Raw genomic sequence first — 26,660 nt, forward strand, 5'->3', positions numbered from 1 at the left:
AATAAAAAAAATTGAATCGAATCAAAGGAAATTAGAAAATCTGTTCTTAATACACACTATATATAAGATATACAATAAATCTGATATTGTAAAATGTAATTTTCATAAAAAAAGTTTGATAACTTTGGAATTAATAATTATTTTCCAAAACAAAAATTAGATTGAAAAATCATAAAATGGAAAGTCAAAATTTTTAACGTTAACGTCAAAACAGTATATTCGTCTTCCGTCGTCTTTCTCTCTCTCTCTCTCTCTCTCTCTCTCTTCTTTCTCTCTCTAGCAATTTCCCTCTCAATCGTTGCCTTCAAAAGGCCAACTCCGCTCTCTTTTTCCAATGGACTCAAACTCTCTTTTCCTCTTCTACTCTTCATCATCTTCATCTTCTTCTCTGTGATATCTGAATTCGATTCCGATGGGGGCTGACAAACCAGGACTCGTCAAACTGAAGTGCGCCGTCAAAAACTACGACTGGGGCAAGGTTGGGGAAAAATCCTCCGTCTCGCGCCTCTACGCCAACAACAGCCGCGCCGAGGTGGACGCCGATTCCCCCTACGCCGAGTTCTGGATGGGGACTCACGACTCAGGCCCCTCCTACGCCGCCGTACCAAACGGCGATTTGGACGAGAGGAGAGACAACGGCTTCAAGCGCGAAAAATCCAACTCAGTGAGTTTGAAGGATTGGATTGACCGAAACCCTGCTGTGCTTGGGGATAGGGTTTTGGAAAAATGGGGCCCCAATCTCCCCTTCCTCTTTAAGGTAACAACAATCGATAATCTTCGTCCTTAATTTTTTTTTTGAATTGTTCGTAAAAAATTTCTGCGAATTTATTGAAATGATTGATGAATTTAAGATACCAAAAAAAAAATAAAAATTACATGCTGTTTTTTTTTTAAGGTACTTTCTGTGGCGAAGGCGCTTTCGATACAGGCCCATCCAGATAAGGAATTGGCGGTGATTCTGCACAAGCAACAGCCTGGGGTTTATAAAGACGATAACCACAAGCCGGAGATGGCGTTGGCGCTCACGGAATTCGAGGCTTTGTGCGGGTTTATTGGTCTTGAGGTAGTCTTATTACCTTTCCATCTCGCTAATTATTTCGTTAATTTTTTCGGTTTCTTTTTTGTTTCGAAAAATGTGTTCGAAGAACCTGCAATTTTGAATCTCTTGAAGATTTCCCGATATGGCTGATCGTTGATTTTATCGCGTGTTTGTATATATTATGTTTATTGGTTTTGAGGTAGTCTAGGTACCTTTTCATCTCGTTAATTTTTTCGGTTTTTTTTTCTTTTTTTGGAAAAAATGTGTTTGAAGAACCTGCAATTTTGAATCTCTTGAAGATTTCCCGATATGGATGATCGTTGATTTTATCGTGTGTTTGTATATATTGTGTGTCGAAAAAAAAATCTGTAATAAAATTTGTTGAAGACTTGTCTGGAAGATGAGAATTCTGATGTATGAAATTGTTTTATGATCATGATTTATTTTAATGCTTTGATGAAAATACGGAGAAAAATGAGCAGTCGGTGCGGATGGATTTTTTCTCCTTCCATACCGCGTGACGTCTTTCGGTTACTTATTCGCCGATCACGACAAAAGTTTCACGTGTTGGATTCCGTTCTTGAATAGACGTATAAAATTTTACATCGTCAATCAATGATGTCAGTTAAACCAATTCATTTTAGAGTCTTTATCTGTAAAATTATTTTCATGCCTCATAGGGTCGTCATTGATGATGTTTCTAGATGCTGAATTGAAAACAGAAATTAGAAACGAGAAGATAAATTAAAAGAGTACAAGCTGTTCCGAATATGGGAGTAATAAGTGGTTTTGAAGCTATATTTAAATGTGGACTTCATTGTAATTTTGGAAAATTTAAAAGCATTTATTTAAATGTTTTCTCTTTAATCTTTTAGGAACTCAAGTCTGTTATTCAAAGTGTACCCGAGATCGTTGAAATAGTCGGGAGTTCACGTGCAGACCAAGTGTTGCAAATAACCGAAAATGATGGGGAAAAGAAACTGAAAGAGGTCTTCAAATCTCTGTTTACTGACCTCATCTCAGTTAGCAACTCTGTAATATCCGAAATAATTCCAAAGTTGATAAGGCGATTGAATTCGAAACGAGAGGTAAATGTGAGAATTATACATTTTTTTTTCATATTTGTTTCTCATTCACGTTTCGTATGTTCGATTAATGTCGTCTTTTTCATGCAGAAGCTAACAGAGAAGGAGGAGCTGGTTTTGAGGCTCGAGAGGCAATACCCTGGAGACATTGGAGTTATAGCAGCGTTTTTATTTAACTATGTGAAACTGAATCCGGGTGAAGCTTTGTACTTGGGAGCAAACGAACCTCATGCTTATATACACGGTGAATGTATCGAGTGCATGGCAACTTCAGACAACGTTGTACGAGCTGGACTTACTCCGAAGCATCGGGATGTACAAACTCTCTGCTCGATGCTCACATACAAACAGGTGATGACTGGATCTTGATACCCTTGTCATATCTTGGAAACGGGACGAGGCTTTGAAATTCTCGATTACCTTCAAATATTATATTCCCCAAAAAAATAATATTAGGACTAACAATTGGCAGAAGCGACCATGCAAACTTTAGCTCTCTTGAATCTTGATACCTAATCGGCTAATCCCTTTGTCTCAATTTGCTTTCTTTCTTTTGCAGGGTTTTCCAGAGATACTTAATGGAGTTCCTTCGAACCCTTATACGGTGAAATATATCCCTCCATTTGATGAATTTGAGGTCGATCGATGTAATCTTCCGGAAGAAGCGTCTACCATTTTTCCTGCAGTTAACGGTCCTTCTGTCTTCGTGGTCACATCTGGTGAGGGAACAATGGGTGTGGTTTCTTGTAAGGAGTTGGTTAGGGAAGGTGATGTGCTGTTCACGCCTGCAAATTCCGAGATCACGGTAGAAACTATATCGGGTTTGAATTTGTTCAGAGCTGGAGTGAATAGTAGGTTCTTGGAGGATTCGGATACTTCGAAGACGTACTGAAAGCAGTAATAATGGGAGCCTTGCGTATTGCTGCCTTTCGATGTAATATTAGCACCCCAAATATAAATAAATAAATATATGCACTAGTCACATAAGAGGAATAAGGATATGTATATACATACAAGTGTGGCAAAATGGGGATACACAGTCGAATAAAGAAATAAAGTTTCGGTGCTCGATTTTTATCAAGTAGTTTTCATACATTTTATAAATGGAACTATGTCTTGATTTCTTCAATTCTTACAGCACTATCAAAACCTTAAGGCAATTTTCAAAATTACATAGTCGAATGTTGGAAGCTCCGAAATAAGATTTTCAACAAAGCATTTGGAAAATTTCGACTTTCGCTGAAAACACAAAATCGTGTTACAACAATTCAAACTATGTGCAATCTCAGCAAAGAAAATTTCTGCAAAAAATAGTATAAAATAAAGAAAAGATAAATAATTTGAATTTCAACAAAAGATAACCAGTTTGTTCCAACATTTCTCAACAAAAATGAGCATACATCTAGATTTCTCCAGAGTCAAAACTTCAGACAGCTCATAATATAAAAAAAGTGAATCTTTTAACAAATACGAGCACTAAAAATAAATCTAGAAGCGTTAAAGAGTTCTTCAAGCCTCAGTTATCGGAAATTCAAAGACGACATCTTTCCCTGAAAGCTTCCTGTATACCCCAGAAAAAGTCTCCAGCTTATTCTCGGTATCGTTCTTTGCCTTTGGGTCCAAGAAAATCTGGATTCAGACAAAATTAACATTAGTCCCATAAACATGCATACAGGATTATAAAGTACAGACAAAAAATACAACGGCAAAACAATAAAGCAATTCGTTTACCTTCATAATCTTTGTTCCATCAAGTCTGTATCGGATTCTTTTGCCAACAATCTCAGCAGGATAAACAATATCTTCGAGCATGGCATCATGCACGGCAGTAAGTGTGCGAGATCGAGGCCTTTGAGCAGCAGAGCCCTTCTTCGGTGGTCGCACGATCCTTCTTGTGGCAATCACAACAACTTCCTACATATTCCCGTATTCAAAAAATAAACGGCACTTCTCGATAGAATTTCTGTAATTATTATGTTCTGTAGTTATTTACCTTTCCGCTGAACTTCTTCTCGAGCTCCCTCACAAGCCTGAGGTGAATCTTGCGGAAAGATTTCCTTAATCTGTAAGGAACATGGATCACAACAGCCTTCTTGCTTCCAGAAACATCAATTTGCCTGCCCAAAAAATCGAAACCGAAATAGATCATTATCTATCGTGCTACGAAAGCGCATGCGGAAAACATAAAAAAATTGCGACGACGGCTTACAACGCAGAGTTGATGTAGAGGTCTTTCAGATCACTCTTGATTTCTTGATTTGTGTTTTCCAAATCAAACAGAGCCTAAAAACAAATACAGAAAAAAACATATTTATGTAATTATACAGAATTACTGCAGCACAAAAACAAGTTAATCCCATTAATTAAATTAGATTCGGTATATATATATACCTGGGCAACATTCTCCTCAAATTCAGTGGGCTCAGCATTCAGGTCCTTGTGAATCTTTTGTGCGGCGGTATACATCTTGAAATGCTGCAAATGAAAAAAATAAATCAATACACAGTTAAACCTCCATAAATTAATAAATTAATAGAGTCGGTATTAGAGAAATTCTATTAATTTAGCGAAATATTGAACTATCAAAGTTCATAATTTAGCATGTTCACAGCGAGTTGGGACCAGAAAAATTTATTAATTTATCGAGTATAAACAACAGACACATATAATTTTCTCACTAATAAAAAAAACATCACTATAAAAATAGTTAAATCATACATAAATTTATTGAAATGAAACTACTGATTAAAACTGAAGATCAAAAATTGAAGTGCAACAGAAGAATATAATCACTATCTAGTACAATAGATCCGCATCTCTTAACATCAACAGGTTTAACAATGAACAATGCGCTAGCGGCGAAACAATTCAGAGTACTGTGGTTGAAAATTTCTTCGGAAAAAAATCGAATTTAGGCTAAGTTTAACGACATATGGGAGAATTAAAATAAACCCATTTTCTCTCAGAGAGCGTACCTTTTGCAGCAGCAAAATGAAGTGAAACGAGAAACCGCAGGCAGGAATGAATCACAAAAAAAAAAAAGAACGGCTGTATGAACCCTAGTGTTTGGGACATTTTATATTCGAACAAAATTAATAGATTCACGGGCCCGTTCAAATGGGCCTAACCCATATGAGAAGGTTCAAATAAAAGCCCAATTGTACTTTTTTTTTTTTTTTGAGAGCATAAAAGCCCAATTGTACTTGGTTCTTTAGTTTATAGATACATTTAGGGTAAATAACATTTAACCCCCTTGTGGTTTCGACATGTTGCACATGACCTCCTTATAGTATGAAATTAGGTAAATAAACCCCTTGTGGTTTTGACATTTTGCACATGACCCCCTTATGGTATGAAATTAGGCAAATAAGCCCCTTGTGGTTTTGACATTTTGCACATGATCCCCTTATGGTATGAAATTAGCCACATAACCCCCTTGAATAGAAAACTGAAATAGACTAAATTTACCCATAAGAATAAAGGCTTTGTTTCTTAAAAAATTACGATAACAACATAATATAATATATTATATAGAAAATAGTAAATAATAATATTAAAACATTGAAATAAGTTGAATTATTTTACCTAATTATAATTGAACAAATAAATTAATAATTCATAATAATATACCGAGTTTAATCTTTTTATACTTGATTTGTAGCATATGAGATTTTCAAATTCATTTCTAAAATTGAATAAATTGTCAATCGTACAATACCTAGTATTATATACCTTTTGTGTTGTAAAATTTAAAAAGAAAAACACAATAATATAATATATTTATCGGTTTACAAAAAAAGTACATGAAGCTTTTCATTTTATAGAATAATTATCTCTAAATTTAAACAAGAAATTTTGACTTGGTAGGGGTACTTTAGTCTTTTACAGTTTTCTATTCAAGGGATTATGTGCTAATTTCATACAATAAGGGGGTTATGTGCAAAATTTATGGAATATTTATTTTGCACATGACCCCCTTATGGTATGAATTTAGGCACATAACCCCCTTGTGGTTTCGACATTTTGTACATGAACCCCTTATGGTATGAAATTAGGCACATAACCCCCTTGTAGTGTTGAAATTTTGCACATAACCCCCTTATTGTATGAAATTAGCACATAATCCCTTGAATAGAAAACTGTAAAAGACTAAAGTACCCCTACCAAGTCAAAATTCTTGTTTTAATTTAAAAATAATTATTCTATAAAATAAAAAGCTTAATGTACATTTTTGTAAAATGTGAAATATAATATATTATTGTGTTTTTTTTTTTAATTTTACAACACAAAAGGTATATAATACTAGTTACTGTACGATTGACAATTTATTCGATTTTAAAAATCAATTTGAAAATCTTTAACATTATCATTAATTATGATTATTATATTATTATGTTCTATATAATATATTATATTATAGCTGTTATCGAACATTAATTTTTTTAAGAAACAAAGTCTTTATTTTTTTATTTTTTTGGAAAAATCTAAAAAAAATATTTCTCTAAAGTTGAAATGAAAATTAAATTTACAAAAAAAAATATGTGCGGTAAAATAGAAAAAAACACAATAATATATTATATTTCTCATTTTACAAAAAAATACATTAAACTTTTCATTTTATAGAATAATTACTTTTAAATTAAAACACGAATTTTTGATTTGATAGGGTTAATTTAGTCTTTACCAGTTTTCTATTCAAGGGGGTTATGTGCTAATTTCATACCATAAGGGGGTCATGTGCAAAATTTCAAAACCACAAGGGAGTTATGTGCCTAATTTCATATCATAAGGGGGTCATGTGCAAAATATCAAAACCACAAGGGAGTTATGTGCCTAAATTCATACCATAAAGGAGTCATGTGCAAAATATCCAAACTACAAGGGGGTTAAGTGCTATTTACCCCTAGTTATATTATGAATCCTTTAAAAATATATGAAATCGGAAAAAAATGTGTAGAATATTCATGGAAAACTCTAGAGAGTCACTCTCTACCATAAAATTAAATTAATCACCCTCATTCATTCATTAGGATGTGAATTAGTATAAATAGAAATGAGTGGGCAGCATTCAGGTCCTTGTGAATCTTCTGGGCGGCGGTGTACATCTTGAAATGCTGCAAATAAAAAAAAAAATCAATATATATATATATATATATATATATATATATATATATATATATATATATATAAGACATAGTTGATTGATGTGTACATGTTTAAATGCAGCTAATTCATTCGCAGAAGTAAATACACATTATACACACATTAATTTTTTCCATTTTGTGTTGATTCCAACCAACAAACCCATAATTTTCTCACTGATTAAAAGCAAAAATCACGAAAAAATAGCTCATCATACATAAATTTTCTCGAAATGAAATAATTGATTAAAACTGAAGATCAGAAATTGAAGTGCAACAGAAGAATATAATCCTATTTGAGATCCCTTCACATCAACAAGGCAGAAACAATCAAAATTATCGAATGTTGGATAAGAATTAAAATATACCCATTTCTACTGTGAGAGAGAGTACTGATGTTGCAAAACGTATAAACCCTAATGTTGGCAGATTTTTATAACACATCCAAATTAATTGATTCGCGGCCCGTTCAAATGGGCCTAGCCCATATGAGAAGCCCAATTGTACTTGGTTGTTTAGATTTTACATTTTTACCCTTTTCATACATAATTAGGGCTTGTTTTTATTTTTTTTATTAATATTATTATTATTATTATTTTTTTATTATTATTTTTTTTTATTGTGGGTCTTCAGAGCTTCAACTAGTGACTAATCAACAATAGTTATTAATATCCGATCTTTTTTCCTTTTGTCTTTTTTTTTTAGGTTGTTGGGTGGTTGGAGCATTGATTAGCTGACGAAACATTAGATGATATCCGATTCTTTTTTTGTTTACTTTTTTTCTTTCGGTGGCGGAAGTAATTTTAATTACCAATACTACAAGGGGTTGGTAAGTTATACAGTCTTACCTCAGAGGTGCACATAATTTACCCTAATTGTAATACATAGGCGAATTCATTTTGCTATTAATCCACTTACGTACTAAGATTGTTTTCAATTTTATAGCTGTCGATATGTAACGTAAAATTGTATAAATGGCTAGATATGCGGTTGTATTGTTTGAAAAAAATTACACGCGATAGTCCACTACAATGTACTACAAAAATAGTTGACTTACACGTGATCCACTACAATGTAGCGGATTATATAGTTCACTACAATATAGTCGACTACATGTCCACTATAATGTAGTTAGCTACAATATATTTCTGCTAGAAATTGTTTAATTGATTAACATTCGACTTTGCTCAACTTGTTTTCTTTGGCGATATAAAGCCAAATCTGAAACTTTCTTCGAAATCTCGATCAATACTTGCATATATATACATTAGCATCTGCAAATGCTTTTTCGTTGAGGTAACTCATGTCAATTGAAAATTATAAGTGCAATTCTGAAATATGTAAAATGAAGAGGGTTTGTTCCAAGGAAAAATAATATGATGAGTTTGGTTCCACAAAAAGAAAAGATCTAGAGGGTATCTTAAAGGCTCCCATAAAAATAATTCCAACTCATGTAATATACCTATTTATTCTTGTACTAAAATGTGAAATCCTGCGTAACACGAACACGGAAACGACGATACGGAAAAATGGGGAAATGATGCGTCCGGAAAATGGGGATAAGGGAACTTGGGGGGTTTCTGTATATTTCGTACAAATATATTCAAAATTAATATTATAATCAACAATCAATTAGCAGTTGATCAATAAATCATATAAGGCTGCGGCTATATGCAAGACTAATTTTACTTGTGCAAGACCAAATTAAAATTTTCAATGTATAAATACGATAATTAAAAAATAGAAAATTCCAAATGTGCAATACAAAAAACTCAAAAACAAAAAAACCCCTATCATAAAATTACAAGACCAACTCTCATCTTCTCCATCAAAACCTTTCTTCTTCCTCATTTATAAACCCACAAAACCTAAACATTCAAAATCATCAAAACTCAACAAATCTTACAAAGATGGCAAGTATGGAGTCATAAGACATCAAAATAGAAGAATCTACGGTGGAATAATCCAAGAAATTATGCATTCATGTGTTTTTTTGGCTAGAATATCGTTTTTCCAAAAACAATTCCGCGCAGACGCAGTTGACATGTACATGTCGAATTTTAAGGCAAAAATCGACATTGAGATACCGATTTTTTAGTACAAAATCGACACCTTAGTGTCGAAATTTAATTGTTAGTAAATTAGTCCAAATATACTAAATTTCGACATTAAGGTGTCGAATTTATGGACATATATTCGACACCTTAATGTCGAAATTTAGTTGTTTCATATTTCGACATGTACATGTCGGATTTTATAGGTAAAAATCGACCTTGAGATGTCGATTTTGGAGTACGAAATCGACACCTTAATGTCGAAATTCAACTGTTAGCAAATTAGTCCAAAATTTACTAACTTTAGACATTAAGGTGTCGAATTTATGGACATATATTCAACACCTTAATGTCGAAATTTAGTTGTTTCATATTTTTTTATTATTTGTTATTTGGTCTTGCATGAGCAAATAAAAGTCAATTTATTTTATGGGTATATTTGTCATTTCATCTTAATAAAATGGAATCTTTTTAAATCTTTCTTTAATTTGATCTTGTACAAGTGGAATTAGTATTGCATATAGCCGCAACCATCATATAATTAATTAGAAAAGTAACAAAAATATTTAAACATATGCTATTCAAACATGTTTTTTAATTTTAACTCTCTAGAAATTGCAAAATGGACCATAAAATGCCCAACATATATCCTTTAAATTTATTAAATCAAAACTCAACAAATTTATTTAATATTATTTTTTATAGAAATAACACTTAGCTGACAAAAGCATTTATCAATGAGTGAGAAATTTGAGCTTGCCCTTATCTATAGAAACTATTTTAAAATTTATTTAAAAAAAAAACGATTCGATTTTTTCTAACATAATAAATATTTATGTTTTTCATTGATTTAAATCATTTCAAAGTTCACACATTTCTCATACTTAGGAGTATATTAGAATTTCCACGTATCATTTTTCATACAAGTTATGCTATCTTACACATATTTGAAATTTTAATGGATTTTATCATAATCTCTATATGTTGATGTTTTATTTTCGATATTATCTAAAATTTTAATCCATTCACATGTGTTTCAGTAATTTCGAATTCTCCGATAACTAAAATAGATTAGTGTCATTAGCTTAATTTGAGCCCGATATAAAAATAAAGTCAAAATATAGATGAGTCAATTTTGAACCTACGATTATCAAATTAAAAGTATATGAGTTTGAACTTGTAACCGTGAAGTTCGATAATATTTAAGTTTTATGTTACCAAAACTCTGTTCAGGTGACCCAATTGTCATCCTACTTATAGATGAAAAAAAATCTTGTACTAATGAATCTTGTAAAAATATATGAAGTCGAGAAAATATGTGTAGAATATCCATGGAGAACTCAATAGAGTGACTCTCAACCATAAAATTAAATCAATCACCCTCATTCATTAGGATGTGAATTAGTATAAATAGAAATAAAATGTCACTTATGAATTCACCCAACAATGTAAGCATTTGTGCAATATAAAAGCATTTGAATTAGTTGTGTTGTCTTATCCACAAATTCCACTTTATGCTCCACAATTCTAAGACAACAAGACAACTAATATAAAAAAACTAAAACACCACAACTAATACATGAAGAGGACTTATGGTTGCAATATCAACCAAATCCCGGGATCTAAGTTTTTCTACAATCATCAAAACCGAATTTCATGCTCTCAAATAAGATATCAGCTCCAAAATGGACTAATAATTTCTTGGCCTTTTTCATTAGTCATTTACTCGGTAGAGTATAAATATCATTCTAACACTTTTGCTCAATTATAAATTTCGCAACTTAAAGACTAAAAACAAAATTACAATCTACAGTTCTTGACCAAAGTAAAAAAAACGATCTACTCAACCCGCTGTCGGCTTACGATCTACTCAACCGTTGTCGGCTTAAATGAAAGGAAGCGAAGAGAATTTTACAAAAATCTAAGAAACTCGCTGATGTTTCACCAAAACTCTCCTAGATTCTCGTGGACAATATGTCAGTAGAAGTTATTTACTCTACATTTTGAGAGAGGGCACCGTGTATTACAAATAATAATAAATATGTTTAATATAATGAAAAATTTTCTGCCCTTAGTTCAAATTACCTTTGATAGCAGCGCATTCTTATTCTCTCAATTTAATAAAAGTCATTTAATATTTTATTGACATATTTACCTTTCCCAGTTTTCTTGGAATGCTTTGGCCTAGATGAGGAATCTATTAAGCGTAGAACACCAATGTTGAGGGATGTTGCGACTTGCGATATCACCGTTCAAAAATCCCATGACTCGTGGCTTTCGGAATAATATCTACAAAAGAAAAATATCTGCAAAAGAAGGTATCTGCAAAAGAAGGTAACGGGATTTGAGAAAGAATGGTTGTAGAGAAAAACTTGTAGTCAAGTCCCTAAGCTCTCAAGAACCAATGAACTTTATCCATGTTTGCCAGTAGGACGACCAATAGCTGGTAGATGATCACAAATGCCTTTACAAAGTCGAGATAACTCAGCCACGAATTTTGAGCCTCGCTGCATTAGTTGAAGCTCGTCCTTGAGTTGGAGTTCTCGAGTCTTAGATATATGAGAAAATGAGGCATCAAGCAGGGGCGAGTCCACCCTTGGGCAAGGGTGGCCTCAAGCCCACCCTCATTTTTTTAATTTTCCCCCTATATTATATCATATTTCTATTTACCCCACCCAAATTTTATTAACTAGCCCACCCAAAATTTCAATTAATGCAAAAGAAGCCCCATATTTTATTAATTAGCCTACCCAAAATTTAAATTAATACAAAAAAGCCCAAATTTTATTAATTAGCCCACCCAAAATCCAAAAAATCTCGGGGGCGCTGCCCTCGAACCTCTGAAAATTGAAGCCCCATGTACCGAATTCCTGGACTCGCCACTGGCATCAAGAGTGGTCCTGGCCTCATGAGCATGACATAGAACCCAAGTATTTTGCTCGTAGACTCCTCGGTACGAGAAGTATATTCCGCCTCAAAACCGTCCAACTCTTCTCAGCGGTTTGTCACACATGTCTTATGTTTAGTGTGGTTTAAACCTCATACGTGGTTTATTATTGCACGAGAATGGAGATTTACGCATTACGTCCATGTGGTTAGTTGGAGATTCATCAATTAGGGGTGAAAAAAAAAAAAAAAGTTTCCAAGCTCTTTTCTAATTGGCCCAACCGGATTCAGCCCAACAAGTCTACAGCCGGTGTTAAAAGTTAAAACCGAAGCCCAACAAGGCCCGACCCGACCCGACCCGACCCGATCCACAAAATCTGAAATCGGCCGAATTTTCTTGAAATTCAACTCCGGTTCGTGCAGTTCTACTCCATCGCAGCAAACAAAAGAACACATTTCCGCCATTGATCCTTTTGTTTTTCCCACCCAATATTTATGAATCAAACCAGTTTCCAATTCCATTAGCTTCATCCCTGCTCATAAATTGAAGGAGAAATCTGAAAAGATGATGTCCCCAAATCAAATCTCCGAAAATCGGGGCCTTTCTCGCCCCCCTACTTTCAGGTGAGCCGATTGCAACAAGTCTTGTGCGCTAATTAATGATTATTCGTTGATAATTAATCATCCTCATTCTTCATTTGTAGTAGCTTAATTTAATTTTTGGCGAGTTGATTGAAAATTCCTCGGTTCTTAGTTTTCGGGTTGGTGGAAATTTATTCTCACTGACTGAGTCTCCTGCGCTAATTAGTGATTATTCGTTGATAATTTTGCTAATTAAATCATCCGCATTCTTCATTTGTAGTAGCTTATTTTTTGTGAGTTGATTGAAATTTCACAGTTCTTAGTTTTGCGGGTTGTGGGAAATTTATTCTCACTGACTGAGTTTCCTACTGTATGAAACACACAAATATCACTACTGGTTGATTTAGGTAGCTACAGTTATATCAATTGCATGTACATGGATTTGAGAGACTGCATTTTGTTATAAGAAGGACTATTTGGTTATAAAATCAAGTTTAGAGTGTGTATTAGGGTTTAGAACGTCGTCGCTAAAGAACTCGAGAACAATTTTGGTTCAGTTTTTAGGGTTCTTGTTTTAATAAAAGACTAGTTTTTTCGAGATACGGTACCCACCAGAGTTGGATTCTGTTCTAGAGTCATTTCTGATAATGGGGGTGTGAAAATATATTTAAATGGGAACTGTGTCGATCCTTTTCATGTTTCTCATTTGATTAATCGGATTGTGGTTTGGACGCAGGCAAACCCCATTGCAGGTCATTCATTTTATCGGTAACCTCATGAGAATTTGGTCGGTCTACTCTGTGCATCGCTATTTGTCTCAAACGGGGGCTTCGGTTGTTTTGTTTATCTTCAGCTGTCTTGTTCCATCATCTATTATATTTTTACTTTTGCAAAGACCTTGGAAGGGCAGGCCTCTTTCTACTAATCAGGTCATTACGGAGCGTTATTTTTCGCTATTTCTCTCCTTGCTTGTTCGAACATGAGAGAAATTTGACGTGAATATTTTTGCTTACATGGTGTATCATCTTATCCTTTGTGTAGGTAGTGCCTTCTGTGATAAACGGGGGTATAACAGCCCTATACTTCATCCTGTGGGGAAAGGGGCTTAAAACTTGCGGTCCTCTCAGGTGAACTTTTAAATTCAAATTCATTTACAGTTGTTTGAATGCGTTTCTTCTGCTTCTATCACTACCGAAAGAAGATGAATACAGGAGATACTTGAAAATAATTTGTCATCTAACTTGCAATTATATCTAGTTTAAGTGAACTTCGAAGTCTGGATTTTCTGTATGCCAACAACTGAGCACAATGGGGCATGACCACCTTAATATAGTTAAATGATTTCTCTGAAGTCACAACGTATGCAAGATTTAAATGAGTTTAAAGACTGCCACTGAAGAACTTAGTGATTTTAATGTCAGGATCATATTGGCCGAGTACTCTGGTGCTGTTCTTGGAGTGTTATCCGCAGTCGTGTACAGGAGAGGCAATGTTTGGAAAAAGGTACTTTTTCGACATATGTATATTTCCATGTTTTACCCGATTTCACTAAAAACTCAAAAATTCAGTAGGAGATACACATGACATTATTTGTATCTTATTTTCAATTGCTAGGTTATTACTCCCTCCTTCCCTTAATATTTGTCACTTTGGCCAATTTTTCATATTTCAAATTATTTGTCATTTCACTATTCCAATGAATAATTAATTGCAATTTTTTCAATTTTGCCCTTTCTCACTCATAATTAATTGAAATATAATTATTTTAAAATCAATTAATGGCATGGGCATTTTAGTGATTTACTATACTTTTTGCTACTATCTATGCATATTTATTGAGTTTCTTAATATGTGTGCAACTAACAAAAGTGACAACTATTGAGGGAAGGAGGGAGTACTTTTCAATTGCATTGACAACTTGACATATATGAAGTGTAGGGACTTCCTTATGGATGCATGTTGAAGTGTCAGTTAAAATACATGCTAAACAGACTTCAATAGCGTGGTTAAAATGTTAAATTAATACCACCAGCTTACCATTAATATTTACCATAGGCCGACTGCTGTCGGAATCAAGAAATGTGGCGTACCATATATTTTTTTGGGAAAAGTGTTGCTCAATCTGTTTACTTGGCCGGCTATTTTAACTCGTTAGAAATTCCTTCTTGTTTGTCAGGTAGGTGGTCTCTTGGCAATGTTGGCATCATTCTACTTCCTGTCTCAAGGATGGGCATTCGCCACGGGATTTCCTTTTTATATCCTTTCCAAATTGAGCTACTCTTAATTTTGTAAAGTTATGTTTAGCTCTCACAATAATACGTTCTTCTGTAATTACAATTTTGACCCAGTTAATGATGAACTTAACTGAAAAATACCATTTAGTGACAGTCAAGATGCAGAGGTTCAGCCGGAAGAAGTTTTAGAAGTTAAAGATATGTTAATTCCACTCTTAGCTGGAATTTTATCTGCGTTAAGAAGAGTGATATCAAGACGTGTCTCTCTTAAGGTATTCACAGTTTTATTTACGGTAAAACTGCAAACCTAGAAAAGAGAAACTAGATTTGACATTTAACTGTCTTATTCTATTATTCCAGAATCAACTTAAAAGGCGGCTTAATGCGATAAGCATTGCTTCTGCTACCTGCTTTCTGTTCCCCGTTGCCATGTGGGACATGATCATTGTGAGTTTGATTTTCTGGCTTGTTTTTTAATTGTAATTGAATAAATACATGTTATTCTTCGTATTACTTGTTTTAATCATTTGTTTCCTTTTATCTCTTAACTCCTCCATTTTCCCATGTGATACAACCATGGCTTGGTCTTAAACCCATCTTTGATTTGCTACTTTTTCGTGTAAAAAAATTCAGGGTTCGACCAGTGTAGAATTGCCATTTTCTGCTTGGGCCTTTTCAAGTTTCGTCCTGTTCGGAATTATCTTGATATTTTATGTGGACAGTATAGCAGAGGAGAGGTAATCCACTGTGTCCTTAAAATGGACTTTCATTTAATTTTTTATTTAATGAATGTAATCTGGTTTATCAACACTAAATGCATAATCGACCTTCTCTGGGATTAATCATTCTCATTGCCTTCTATTCCTTTTGTTTTCCTCCAAAATAATCTGGTGCAAATTTTGCTAGATTAATCTCTGGGGGTTACGCCTTTCGTTTACGAGTCCCAGGATATACCCGGAAGATGGTATGAAGACTATTAACTGCAGAACCCCAAAAGAAAAGGGAAAAAAAACAATCTAATATTACTTTATGACTAATGGCACACTGATTACATGTTGATGAACTTACAATTACACCTGCATGGATGACTACTATCATCCATGCAGTGAGGTTGTATACAATATTAGGTTTCTTGCTTCACTTGAGGTGTGAAGATATTTAGCATCATGCATATCTAAAATATAGACACGTTCTTGTTGTTTTATGAAATTACGTCTGCTGGTCCTTTTCCATTACATCTGCTGATGTTCTCAATCCTTTTCGATGCCCCTCTAGAAAAACAAAGGTTAACAAAATTATTTTAACAAGTGATTACTTACATCTCTCGTTGTCGTTTTTTAGTCACATTCTTCTATATTTTTAGTGAATATAGGCATTGTATATCAGCACAACTGGTAGCATTTGCAGTTACTTATACCTTGACGTGTTATATATATATTTTTTTATTGAATGAAAATATGAGATACTGTAATCGCCAATCTGCACCGGTGCATGACGTATTGATATTAAGTATTTATTTGCAGATTGCATATGGTGTTTTCATCTCAAAGGCATTTACTGGTTGCTGGTGGCTGCGTCATTATCATGGAGATTGTGTACAAAATGGACTTTTCCCTGCTCGGGTTTTTACTTTGTGCAGCCATTTTGGGCTTTGGTATGAATTGCAGATTTTCTTTCAATTTATTTTTCTTTTGCTAATGAAGATACGGCCTTATGTGATGATTTAATTACACGGGTAAAACCAGGTTCATGATTACTGTAATTGGTTTATAATTAGTTTATAAGAGTGGGATTAGCCAATGTAGTAAGTCCATGATTACTGTAATTATCATGTGTCATTTTTCCTATTGCATGTCTTATTTTCAGGCATACACGAAGCAACTTCTTTGGACCGTAACAGAAAAGATACTCTGCGAAGTTCAGATACATCCGATGGATTTCACGACGACCGAGTTCAGATGTCAGACCTTCCAACATAAAAGCAAGGTCTGCTCTTCGTGCTTTTGATGTAAGTCAATGATCCCAACATATTTTTTTTTCGTTATATAGTAGCAATCACGATAATTATACACATAGGAGTTTGTCCTTTGAGACACTGCTCTATAGTGAAGAGCAAGAAAGTGAAGTTTCTTTTATTTTCTTGCATATTGAGCATTTCTGACATGGCATTCTATGAATCCTTAAAATCAGCAGTAGATCCAAGATGAACAAGCACTCTACAAGGTTATAGTAAGAGCGGCCACAAGCCAATTTTTTCAGACCGGGCAAAATCGGATTAGGAACATCGGCAAACTTTTGAGCTCATTAAGAAAGATGAGAATATTTAGGTATTTGGCCCCGAATATCGGTTAATGTACATATCATGCCCCTCCATTCTTGGTCTTTCCAATTTCACAACCATTATTTTTATACCAACGTTGAAACTGCAATTTTTTTCTCTCCTTTTGATAATTCCTTTCTTTTTATACCTTTTGTGTTCTCTCTCGTTTATCAATTTTTTTTTGGAAGTTGTGTTGCTCTGATTAAGATCGAGTTCATGGGCAGGCGAAGTTTGTTTTGTACAATTCGAATGCAGAACTCGTGTATGTAAAATAGTTTAAACTTCCTATGGTCTTAAAGATTGAAATACAAAAAGGATTGTAGGGGAAAAGCAGTGGTTGTTACAGTAGAGAACAAGTAGTCGTTTTTAGTCTAAATGAATTGATTTAACTGCTTGTAGTTGTAGCCTTTGTAATGAAATGAGCAAGAATCCCAATTGGACAGAACAGCAGGCAAAGTGAAACTGAATGTCTAGTCTCTATGTTGTCCTTGATCCCCTCTAAATATACCTGCCTGTGTTTAATTTCAAAAAAAAGCAATTCTTCATCACTCTCAGTGTGTGTTTTTGTGTGTGTTTTGTAGAGAGAGAGAGAGAGAGAGAGAGAGAGAGAGAGAGAACCTTGCAGCAAATAGATCCACAGCTAACAAATGAATCCAAGCAGAAGCCAATGTCATCTCGGCGGAGAACATCTTAGCTATACCCGGTAGCTGAACCACATGCGTAAAATTCACGATGCATTTTCATCAAATATTTTCAAGAAGTCTTAATTACGGAACATTATCGAAATCGGATACTCTATTTAAGTAGAAAAGAAAAAGGAAAAACAAACCTCCGGTAACCAGTATTTACTTGCAAACATGAGACGAATCGTCTCGGGTGTCCACGACAGGTAAAGTAGATAACCGTATAGTACACCAAGAACGATATACGGTATACTACTCGCCACTAATTTCTTCGTCTGCGTATCAATAAATAGAAACCAACTTAATTTTTAAACCATTATTTTAGACAATGAGAAATTTACATACCGATAAGGAAAAACAACATAAATTGAGTCTAAAAAAACAATGAGAGATGCTTACAAACTCGGCTCGAGGAGCAACAACCATGGAAGTGTAGAATGGAAGAACAGCTATCGTTCCCAAAGTGAAAGCACTACTCGCGATCTGAGAAGTTCCCACCCCTGCAACGAACCGTAAACAAAACTTCGATTTCTATCAATTCATCGACATAAGTAGGCATTTAACAAACAAAATCGAGGAAAATCACGAAATTGGGTTTGAAGTATAACGAAAACCATTACATGAAGCATATACCGCTGATCTTCTCCTGCAAATTTTATTTCTTCCAAGACTCGTTCTTCCCATGGTTCTTGGTACTACGAATGGTTGGCCAAATAGTTCAGCGTTCATTTTTGTAAGAGAAAATGCACATCTTCTTCGACTAATTTGTTTACACGAGTTTCTAGAGGGTAATCTGGGGCATTGGTCAATCTACAAGCACATTCTAAAACTGTTAAAAGAATTTAGAACTTTCAAGAAGTACAGAATCTCGAGTGGACGAAACTAGCTAGTGAAATGCAGTACCTCTAAAACGACATCGAAAACTAAAAATCTCGGGTTCGAGTATTCTAAAACAAAATGCCTAAATACTAATAAATAAAATACCTAAATTCAAGAACAGTGAAAAAGGGTTCAGTTTTGGTTTCGGTTTCGGTTTTTTAAAATGAAAAAAAAAGAAGCCCAAATGATGAAATATAGAGCAGCAGCATATATATGCATCAAATTCCATTAGGGACCAATTTGTAATTAAAAAAAACATAAATCATAAGAAAATGGAAGCAAGAATTTAGACAATGCATATTATTATCCTTAATAATAGTGGGAGAGAGAAATGAAACGACAGCCATACCTTGAGTTGAGAGCTGGAAAAGCAAGAAGATAACGCCATTCAAAACTATAGAGAGAGAGAGAGAGAGAGAGAGAGAGAGAGAGAGAGAGAGAGAGGGAGAGAGGCCCCAGAAAATGTATTTCTAGAAGAAGAAAGCAGAATTTGCAGTTGCTTCATTCAACTGAACAAAAAAAACTGACATTATTAATATAACTAATTTATATCATGTGAAGAAACAATTAATATTAATTATGACAGAGTGAAATAAGACAAGTTTGATTGGGTCTTCCATTTAAAGACCATGTGTGTAACAGTGTTAAGTGTGTTCTGTGTTAATAAAGAAACACAGAGCATGTTTCTAGGTGTCGGTGTGTTGTATCTACATATATATATATATATATTGATTGAAGTTTTAGCGAAAATCTGAAGAGGCAAGGTTATCGGGTGAAAACGGTGTCGTCTTCTTCCACGTTTTCATTTTGATGATAAACCTACCTCCATATTGCTTTCACATGGCTTTCTCACACTATCTTGTGCAGCCATGTCGGATTGTCCACGTGGCGCACATGCCAGCACCAGCTCACCACTACTTCGACTTTGTATTACTTTATCCTTAACACCGTTCGCTGTTAGTTGTCACACATTTGCCCTTAACACCGTTCGGTCTAAGCTCTGAAATTACAAAAACATCACACCTCTCAATTTAAATAATTATTAGAAAACAGAAAATAAATAATTTTTTTAAAAAAAAAATCAAGACAACCAGAAAGTATAGTCCACGACGGCCACCGCAATTTATTTTTATTTTTTATAATTTTCTTTTTTATAGTTATTTAAACTGGGAGGAGTGATTTTTTTTGTAATTTTCAGACCTTAGACCAAACGGTGTTAAGGTCAAAGGTCTGAAAACTAACAACGAGAGTCACATTGAGACAATTTTTCAAGTGCAAGGGGGCAAATCGATGCAATCGAGAGTGGAATGAGATAAAATAATATTGAGGCAAAGTACATAGGGTAAAAGTGGAATTTATCTTAAAAAAGTAATCTTATATCTAAGAACATCTAGTGGAGATGCTTTAGTCCTCCATCACAAGTTCTAACTTCTAATGCAATTCGTAAAATATTTAAACTTTAAACTACCCCTAAATAAAAAATATAGTTAAATTTACAAACAAGTCCTAAAGTAAGTTTGAATTACTAAAACCCTCTAATTGTTTCTGAAACTATCCCATTGTTAGTCCAAATTATTACTATGAAACTAGATGAAAATACACAAATAAGTTATTACAATCATCCCATCAATTATGTAATAACTTACACATTCATCCTTGCAATAATATAATGTCAAATTTATCTAAGAGAGGGATTTTTTCGTAAGAAAATACATAGTTGAGGAGGGTAATTGTAATTATCCAAATAAGATATTTTTTTTTGTAATTTGACATTACCTCAAGGAATGGCTGTAATTACGTGGAAGTTTCAACTAAACTTCAACTAAAAGCTTAAATTGGAATTAGACCTAAAGAAAATATATTATTTTTTGGAAGAAACAAATCTATTCCAATTATGTTAAAGAAATTTTGGAAAAAAATGGACATTGAAATAAAAAGGCTTGTTTCAAAAGAAAAAAAAATAATCGGATCAAAATCATCAAAATTTCAAATTCCACAGATATATAATGTAAAATGTATGATGTTTTGAATTATTTTAGAAAATTAAAATCGAATCGGAAAAAATCCAGAAATCAGTTTTTGGAATTCGGAATGAAAAGTATTGTTCCACGTTCAATAATTTTCGAATAGAAATCGTCGAAATTTCAGAATCCCTTGATATTCTGTTCTGAGTTATTTTAGAAAATTAAAATCGAAACAGAAAAATTAGAAATCAGTTTTTGGAATTCAAAATGAAAAGTATTGTTCCGATGTCGAAAATTTCCAAAATCGAAATCGACGAAGTTCAAAATTCCCTGTGCAAATTTTCAGCCCTAGTTTCACAATCCAAGACAATTTCTGAACACCAAATTTTCTGATCCTATTGTACAGAATATATCAAGAATCAATAATAGTATGAAGTTTTCTATACAATGTTTTAAATATCTAGAACACACACACACACACACACAACACACACACACACACACACACACACACACACACACACACACACACATATATATATATATATATATATATATATATATATTATTAGCAATGGCTATCAAGCCAAGATATAATATCACCAAAAACCCGTAGTATCATTTCATCGGGTTCTCCCTCGAGCAAAGAGTGAGATGCATCCTCGTATAAATTAAGCGTTTTGTCTGTGCTCTTAGCCTTTTCGTACAATTCCTTGCTTACCGATGGATCGGTCACTTTGTCGTTTTTCCCATGCAAGATTAACAATGGCAGAGATACCTATATACAAATTGTAAAGAAATGCAGGATATCCAACTTTAGTAACACTATACCATACATACATGAATATTATGATTATTATTAATATTATGCAATTACCTCAAAATTTTAATTTCCATTTCAAATTAAATCTTTAATTTACCTTGTCTAGTTGCTGCTCAATCTCTTGTGTGGTCTTTAACAACTCCAATGCTGTCCTTAATCTCGGTTTATGCTTGTAAGCGACGACATTATACGCCGTCTTAATTTATCATAATCCAATTAATAAAATGATGTTACCAATTAAATCCCATCACACAAAATTATAAAATAAAAAAAATAAATAAAAAAAAAAACCTGTTCTCTCTTCTTGACATCTCGGAACGCCAGCTCAGCTAAATCCTTCTGCGGAACGAGCTTATGTTTCGGAAGCAATTTGGCTACTCCGGTTAGAATTTGAGTTACTAGCCATGGTGGAACCATGTCATCTGCAATCTAGATTAAAAAAATCTTACATATATATCAATTAATCCGATAAATCGATGATTATATTCTCGAGGAATGCTTTAAATTTTACCTAAATACGCTATGTAGATCGAAAGTAATTTTATTATATATTTTATTTTTTCTATTACCTTGCACATTGGTGCAACAAGAACGGCACCATTCCAAGAATCGGGTTGTTTTAGGTGCACCTTTAGGGCTACTGCTCCACCCATAGATTCCCCGAAAATAAAACTCGGCAGCGTTCGAAAATTTGGATTTCCTATAAATCAACGACACTAATTACAAGCGTTCAAGAATTCGAGACGGAAAATATATATTTTTTTTTCTTCTCAAAGTGCAATGTGTAAAACTCAATATTAGTGAATTTTTTTCCGAATTTTGTGGCAGAGCGTTAATAAAAACAATAACTTTAGCGCGACGAACTACATACGAAAACGAAAAGATGAAAATCGAATATCGCACAATACGCAATTATGTTAATAATAGTACCTTTCACTTTAGAATAATGCTCAATGACGTCATCGACTATCCAATCGAACTTCGGAACATAGCCATGTAACCCTTCCGATAGACCAAACCCAGGGTAATCCATCGCGAAAACTCCGTAACCCGAACATGCTAATTTTCTTGCAATCCCTACAAACAATGCATATATTAAAAAAAATAATAATAACAATAATTTAATTATGTAGTTGTATTTATATATATGAGGTACATGCCTTCGAAGAAAAACGTGCATGTATCGCCATAACCGTGACAAAAACAAAGCACTGCTTTGGGGGAAACTTCTTCCGGAAGCCAGCTTTTCGCGAAAATTTCCAACCCTCTCGAATTCACCTCGTACGACTGCCGTAAATTCGATTGTGCTCTTTAGTATTACAATTTAACTTGAATTTAAACACATGATTGAAATATTGCAGTAGGGGCTTTCGTGGAATTTCCATGGGTAAAAATCGAATGTAAATTAAAAAGAACATTTTACTACCTCCATCATCTTCAATCCATCACATGGCATCTTCAGGACATGTAAATTCAAATTCAGATTCAGATTCAAATGCAGTAACTGATTATCATTTCTTCACAATTAGGTACCTTGAACAACATATGATCAATGGAAAGCTGAATGTGCTTGAAAGCATCACGTGCACGGCGCCTGGGGCCCACGTGGTCCATGTCAGCATCTAGAATCTTCTGCAGATCCTCACTCAAACTCACACCCTCGAATTTCACACTCTTCTTACCCATCGCCGCCACCTTCACACCTCTCCCACCACAAAACTTGGGCTTCACTACTTCTGCTTCATGCCCATATATATATATTTATTTATTTTCAAGATTAATTTTTTTTTTGAATAATAAAAGTATTTGAAAATAATAATAATAATAATAAAGAAAGAAAGAAATCTAGAAAATCAAGGTTATTGTGGGATTTTTGTTTTACCATTAATGAAATAAAGCTTTGCAGATTTCAATGCCATCTGGAATTGCAAATTGCAATCATGGAATATATATATATATATACATGTTTGTGTATGTATAATTTGGATTCGTGTTTGGTTGGGGGGATTTCATCTCACTCAAACTCTTATCCATCTTTCATGGGTATAAATGTTTTGGATGGTTGAGGAAACTCCTGCCATTTAATAATTATTTAATTAAGGGTAAATTACAACCTCTCCTGAATAATTGTTATATTGCGAAAAACCCCCTGAGTAATTATAATTATGTCTCAATTATGAATCTTCTTACACGCCCAACCTTATGGTATCAAATTCAATATAATCTTCTAGATTATGTGGAATATTCTCTAGTTTGTAATCGTTTTGTGCAAAAATGCAGTTTCTGATGCACTACAATCTGATGTATAGAAGCCAAAAACACATCTTATGATCATCTTGCTTCAAAATGTGGAGTTCGAATAGGATAAAACATGTACAAAATATAGAATATTCTATATAATATAAAAGATTCCACTAAACTTGGCACCGCAAATGTGGACGTGTAAGGTGATTTATAATTGAGGGGTGATTGTAATTAGCCAAACAAAAAGGAGTTTTCGTAATTTGACCATACCTTATGATCGTGGTTGTAATTTATCCAAGAAAGAAATACTAAATTTTGTAAAAGCCCAATAATCAACGCAAATGGTACTCATCCCAGCCTCCTATTGGGTCAAACCTATCCGAAAATTAGTGCTATGTGAAATAAAAGGCCCAATCAATTTTTGTTTATGAATATATTTTAAAAAAGCTAGTATTTTTTTTTTTCCGCCGGCGGTGTACGAGTTAATATTTCAAAAGTGAAAGTTAGAGAATTAATAGACAAAATAATAATAATAATAATAATAATAATAATAATAATAATAACAAGTATGCTGCCTAGAACACGTGTGTTGGTAAAATCTAACTGAAAAATAAGAGATAAAAAAAGGAAAAAAAAAATTGGGGTAATCACAAAAAAGCCCATGACAAGAGCACTTAATTAAAAGAGGGACATCCAACTTTTTGTCTTCCAAATAAATCCACCCCATTCAAACTTATTTGCAAATAAGGAAAATTCCTTTATATATACTAAAATTCAACTCCAATTTCATGATTTACACCCCAATTTAGCCCAATTTCATCAATTAACCAATTTTAACCCTAATTTCAATTTTGACCCCAATTTTAACCCTAATTCTTATCAATTCCACCCATTATGCTCTAACTTCTTAAATATTACACATTGACCCCGGATTTAAACAAATATATCACATTAACCCCCAAAACTTTTTTTTTTCAGAAAATAAATTTTTTTTCTAAAATATTTTTTTTCCGGCCAGATTCCGGCGTTGACCGCCGGAGACCGCCGGTCTCCAGTGTTGACTTTTTTTTTTTTTTTTTTGAATTTTTGAATTTTTGTTTTCCTGAAATTTTTTTCCGTTGACCGCCGGGTCTCCGGCGTTGACTTTTTTTTTTTTTTTTTTTTAATAATTTTGTTTTTTCTTAAAAAAAATATTTTAATTAACTTTACTGTCTTGGCTGCTAAATTACTGTCTCCGGCAGCTATTTAACTGTCGGAGACAGTAATTTAACTATTAATTGACTGATTTTTTTTTTTTTTCCTTCAAAAATATTTTAATTAATATTACTGTATTCGTTGCTAAATTACTGTCTCCAACAGTTATTTAACTGTCGGAGACAGTAATTTAACTGTTAATTGACTTTTTTATTCTTAAAAAAAATATTTTTAATTAATATTACTGTATTCGTTGCTAAATTACTGTCTCCAACAGTTATTTAACTGTCGGAGACAGTAATTTAACTGTTAATTGACTTTTTTATTCTTGAAACAAATAATTTTAATTAATATTACTGTATTCGTTGCTAAATTACTGTCTCCAGCAGTTATTTAACTGTCGGAGACAGTAATTTAACTGTTAATTGACTTTTTTTTTTTTTCCTTACAAAAAAAATTATTTTAATTAATATTACTGTCTTGTATGTTAAATTACTGTCTCCAACAGTAATTTAACTGTCTTAGACAATAATATTAATAATATTACTGTTCGGAAAAATAATATTCATAATATTACTGTCTTGACTACTAAATTACTGTCTCTGACAGTAATATTACTAAGAAAAGTCAAGACAGTAATATTAATTAAAATATTTTTTTTCTAAGAAAAAACAATTCAAAAAAAAAAAAAAAAAAAAGTCAACGCCGGAGACCGGCGGTCAACGCCGGAATCTGGCCGGAAAAAAATATTTCAGAAAAAAAATTATTTTCTGAAAAAAAAGGTTTTGGGGGTTAATGTGATATATTTGTTTAAATCCAGGGTCAATGTGTAATATTAAGGAAGTTAGAGCATAATGGGTGGAATTGTTAAGAATTATATTATTGAGGGTATTTTAGACTAAAGACATGGGAATGGGCTTAATTGAGAGACTGTTTTTTTTGTGGACTAAAATGCATTTAAGTCCCATGTGATGGGCCTTTTTGCCATTTGCCCTAAATAATTATCCGAGTGGATTAAATTTTGCTTGCAGATTTACAGAATTGATTTGCGGACGAAAAATAAGAAATAATTTACAAAATTACGAATATGCCATTAGAATATTTATGTTGAACTAACATTAATTGCATTTATATAAGACTGCGGCACTAAAAAATTTCGTGTTAAATCACATAAATATTGGCTACTATTTTGTTTTATCAGCAACGAAAAATAACATAGTACGTAGAAGTTTTACGTACACAGTACATTAGGTGATTTAAGTCCCGTTTGTTTAAGTTTATTTTAAACAACTAATAATTTCTTATATCTAATAAGTTTTTTTAAAATCAAATAATATATTACATCTTATTTTTAAAGTATTTGAATAAGTTCTTAAACATTTTTTAAAATCATTTGAACAACTTAATACTTTAGCCAAACACACGTTAAGATTCAGCTCACATGGCCCGATTGCCGTCACCGGTTATACTATCTATAGAAATTCAGAACAAACTTTCAGGATCAAAAAATAACTATAGTGACTGTCAAAGTC

The 26,660-nt window shown here is 33.3% G+C and overlaps 5 protein-coding genes across 7 annotated transcripts; 2 read left to right on the plus strand and 3 right to left on the minus strand.

Annotated features, from left to right (window-relative positions):
* Positions 1–298: 298 nt before the first annotated feature.
* Positions 299–3,205, plus strand: LOC105974199 (mannose-6-phosphate isomerase 1). 2 transcript variants are annotated; one of them, XM_012999267.2, is made up of 5 exons: positions 299–757; positions 896–1,063; positions 1,915–2,127; positions 2,215–2,475; positions 2,684–3,205. In XM_012999267.2, exons 1-5 carry the CDS (start codon positions 413–415, stop codon positions 3,014–3,016), a joined length of 1,320 nt encoding a protein of 439 aa, XP_012854721.2. In that variant the 5' UTR covers positions 299–412; the 3' UTR covers positions 3,017–3,205. The 2 variants fall into 2 exon arrangements, with proteins under 2 accessions (XP_012854721.2, XP_012854729.2); XM_012999275.2 differs by having other exon boundaries at positions 320–757; positions 2,218–2,475.
* A 235-nt stretch (positions 3,206–3,440) lies between these two features.
* On the minus strand, positions 3,441–5,167 carry LOC105976053 (small ribosomal subunit protein eS7-like). The gene is made up of 6 exons (XM_088821712.1): positions 5,101–5,167; positions 4,516–4,601; positions 4,334–4,407; positions 4,118–4,241; positions 3,856–4,038; positions 3,441–3,753 (listed from the first exon to the last, which is right to left on the minus strand). The coding sequence occupies exons 2-6, from the start codon at positions 4,588–4,590 to the stop codon at positions 3,634–3,636; spliced, it is 576 nt and encodes a 191-aa protein (XP_088677838.1). The 5' UTR covers positions 4,591–4,601; positions 5,101–5,167; the 3' UTR covers positions 3,441–3,633.
* Positions 5,168–12,606: 7,439 nt separating this feature from the next.
* On the plus strand, positions 12,607–17,488 carry LOC105974232 (zinc transporter). Of its 2 annotated transcripts, none has more exons than XM_012999310.2 (11): positions 12,607–12,829; positions 13,524–13,716; positions 13,829–13,914; positions 14,209–14,290; positions 14,964–15,042; positions 15,163–15,293; positions 15,382–15,468; positions 15,655–15,758; positions 16,545–16,675; positions 16,888–17,029; positions 17,212–17,488. In XM_012999310.2, the coding sequence occupies exons 1-10, from the start codon at positions 12,771–12,773 to the stop codon at positions 16,998–17,000; spliced, it is 1,065 nt and encodes a 354-aa protein (XP_012854764.1). In that variant the 5' UTR covers positions 12,607–12,770; the 3' UTR covers positions 17,001–17,029; positions 17,212–17,488. The 2 variants fall into 2 exon arrangements, with proteins under 2 accessions (XP_012854764.1, XP_012854756.1); XM_012999302.2 differs by having other exon boundaries at positions 17,215–17,488.
* A 103-nt stretch (positions 17,489–17,591) lies between these two features.
* Positions 17,592–19,615, minus strand: LOC105974249 (protein ABA DEFICIENT 4, chloroplastic). Its single transcript, XM_012999321.2, has 6 exons — positions 19,253–19,615; positions 18,645–18,834; positions 18,424–18,524; positions 18,171–18,299; positions 17,960–18,048; positions 17,592–17,853 (listed from the first exon to the last, which is right to left on the minus strand). The coding sequence occupies exons 1-6, from the start codon at positions 19,289–19,291 to the stop codon at positions 17,727–17,729; spliced, it is 675 nt and encodes a 224-aa protein (XP_012854775.1). The 5' UTR covers positions 19,292–19,615; the 3' UTR covers positions 17,592–17,726.
* Positions 19,616–21,213: 1,598 nt separating this feature from the next.
* Positions 21,214–23,745, minus strand: LOC105974221 (caffeoylshikimate esterase). The gene is made up of 9 exons (XM_088821713.1): positions 23,573–23,745; positions 23,224–23,429; positions 23,117–23,146; positions 22,851–22,977; positions 22,621–22,767; positions 22,260–22,390; positions 21,982–22,119; positions 21,788–21,886; positions 21,214–21,645 (listed from the first exon to the last, which is right to left on the minus strand). The coding sequence occupies exons 1-9, from the start codon at positions 23,607–23,609 to the stop codon at positions 21,436–21,438; spliced, it is 1,125 nt and encodes a 374-aa protein (XP_088677839.1). The 5' UTR covers positions 23,610–23,745; the 3' UTR covers positions 21,214–21,435.
* Between the last annotated feature and the right edge of the window lie 2,915 nt (positions 23,746–26,660).

The sequence above is a fragment of the Erythranthe guttata genome, chromosome 8 (genome assembly GCF_056151865.1).
Source record: "Erythranthe guttata isolate IM_541 chromosome 8, IM_541, whole genome shotgun sequence".
Classification (NCBI taxonomy): domain Eukaryota; kingdom Viridiplantae; phylum Streptophyta; class Magnoliopsida; order Lamiales; family Phrymaceae; genus Erythranthe; species Erythranthe guttata.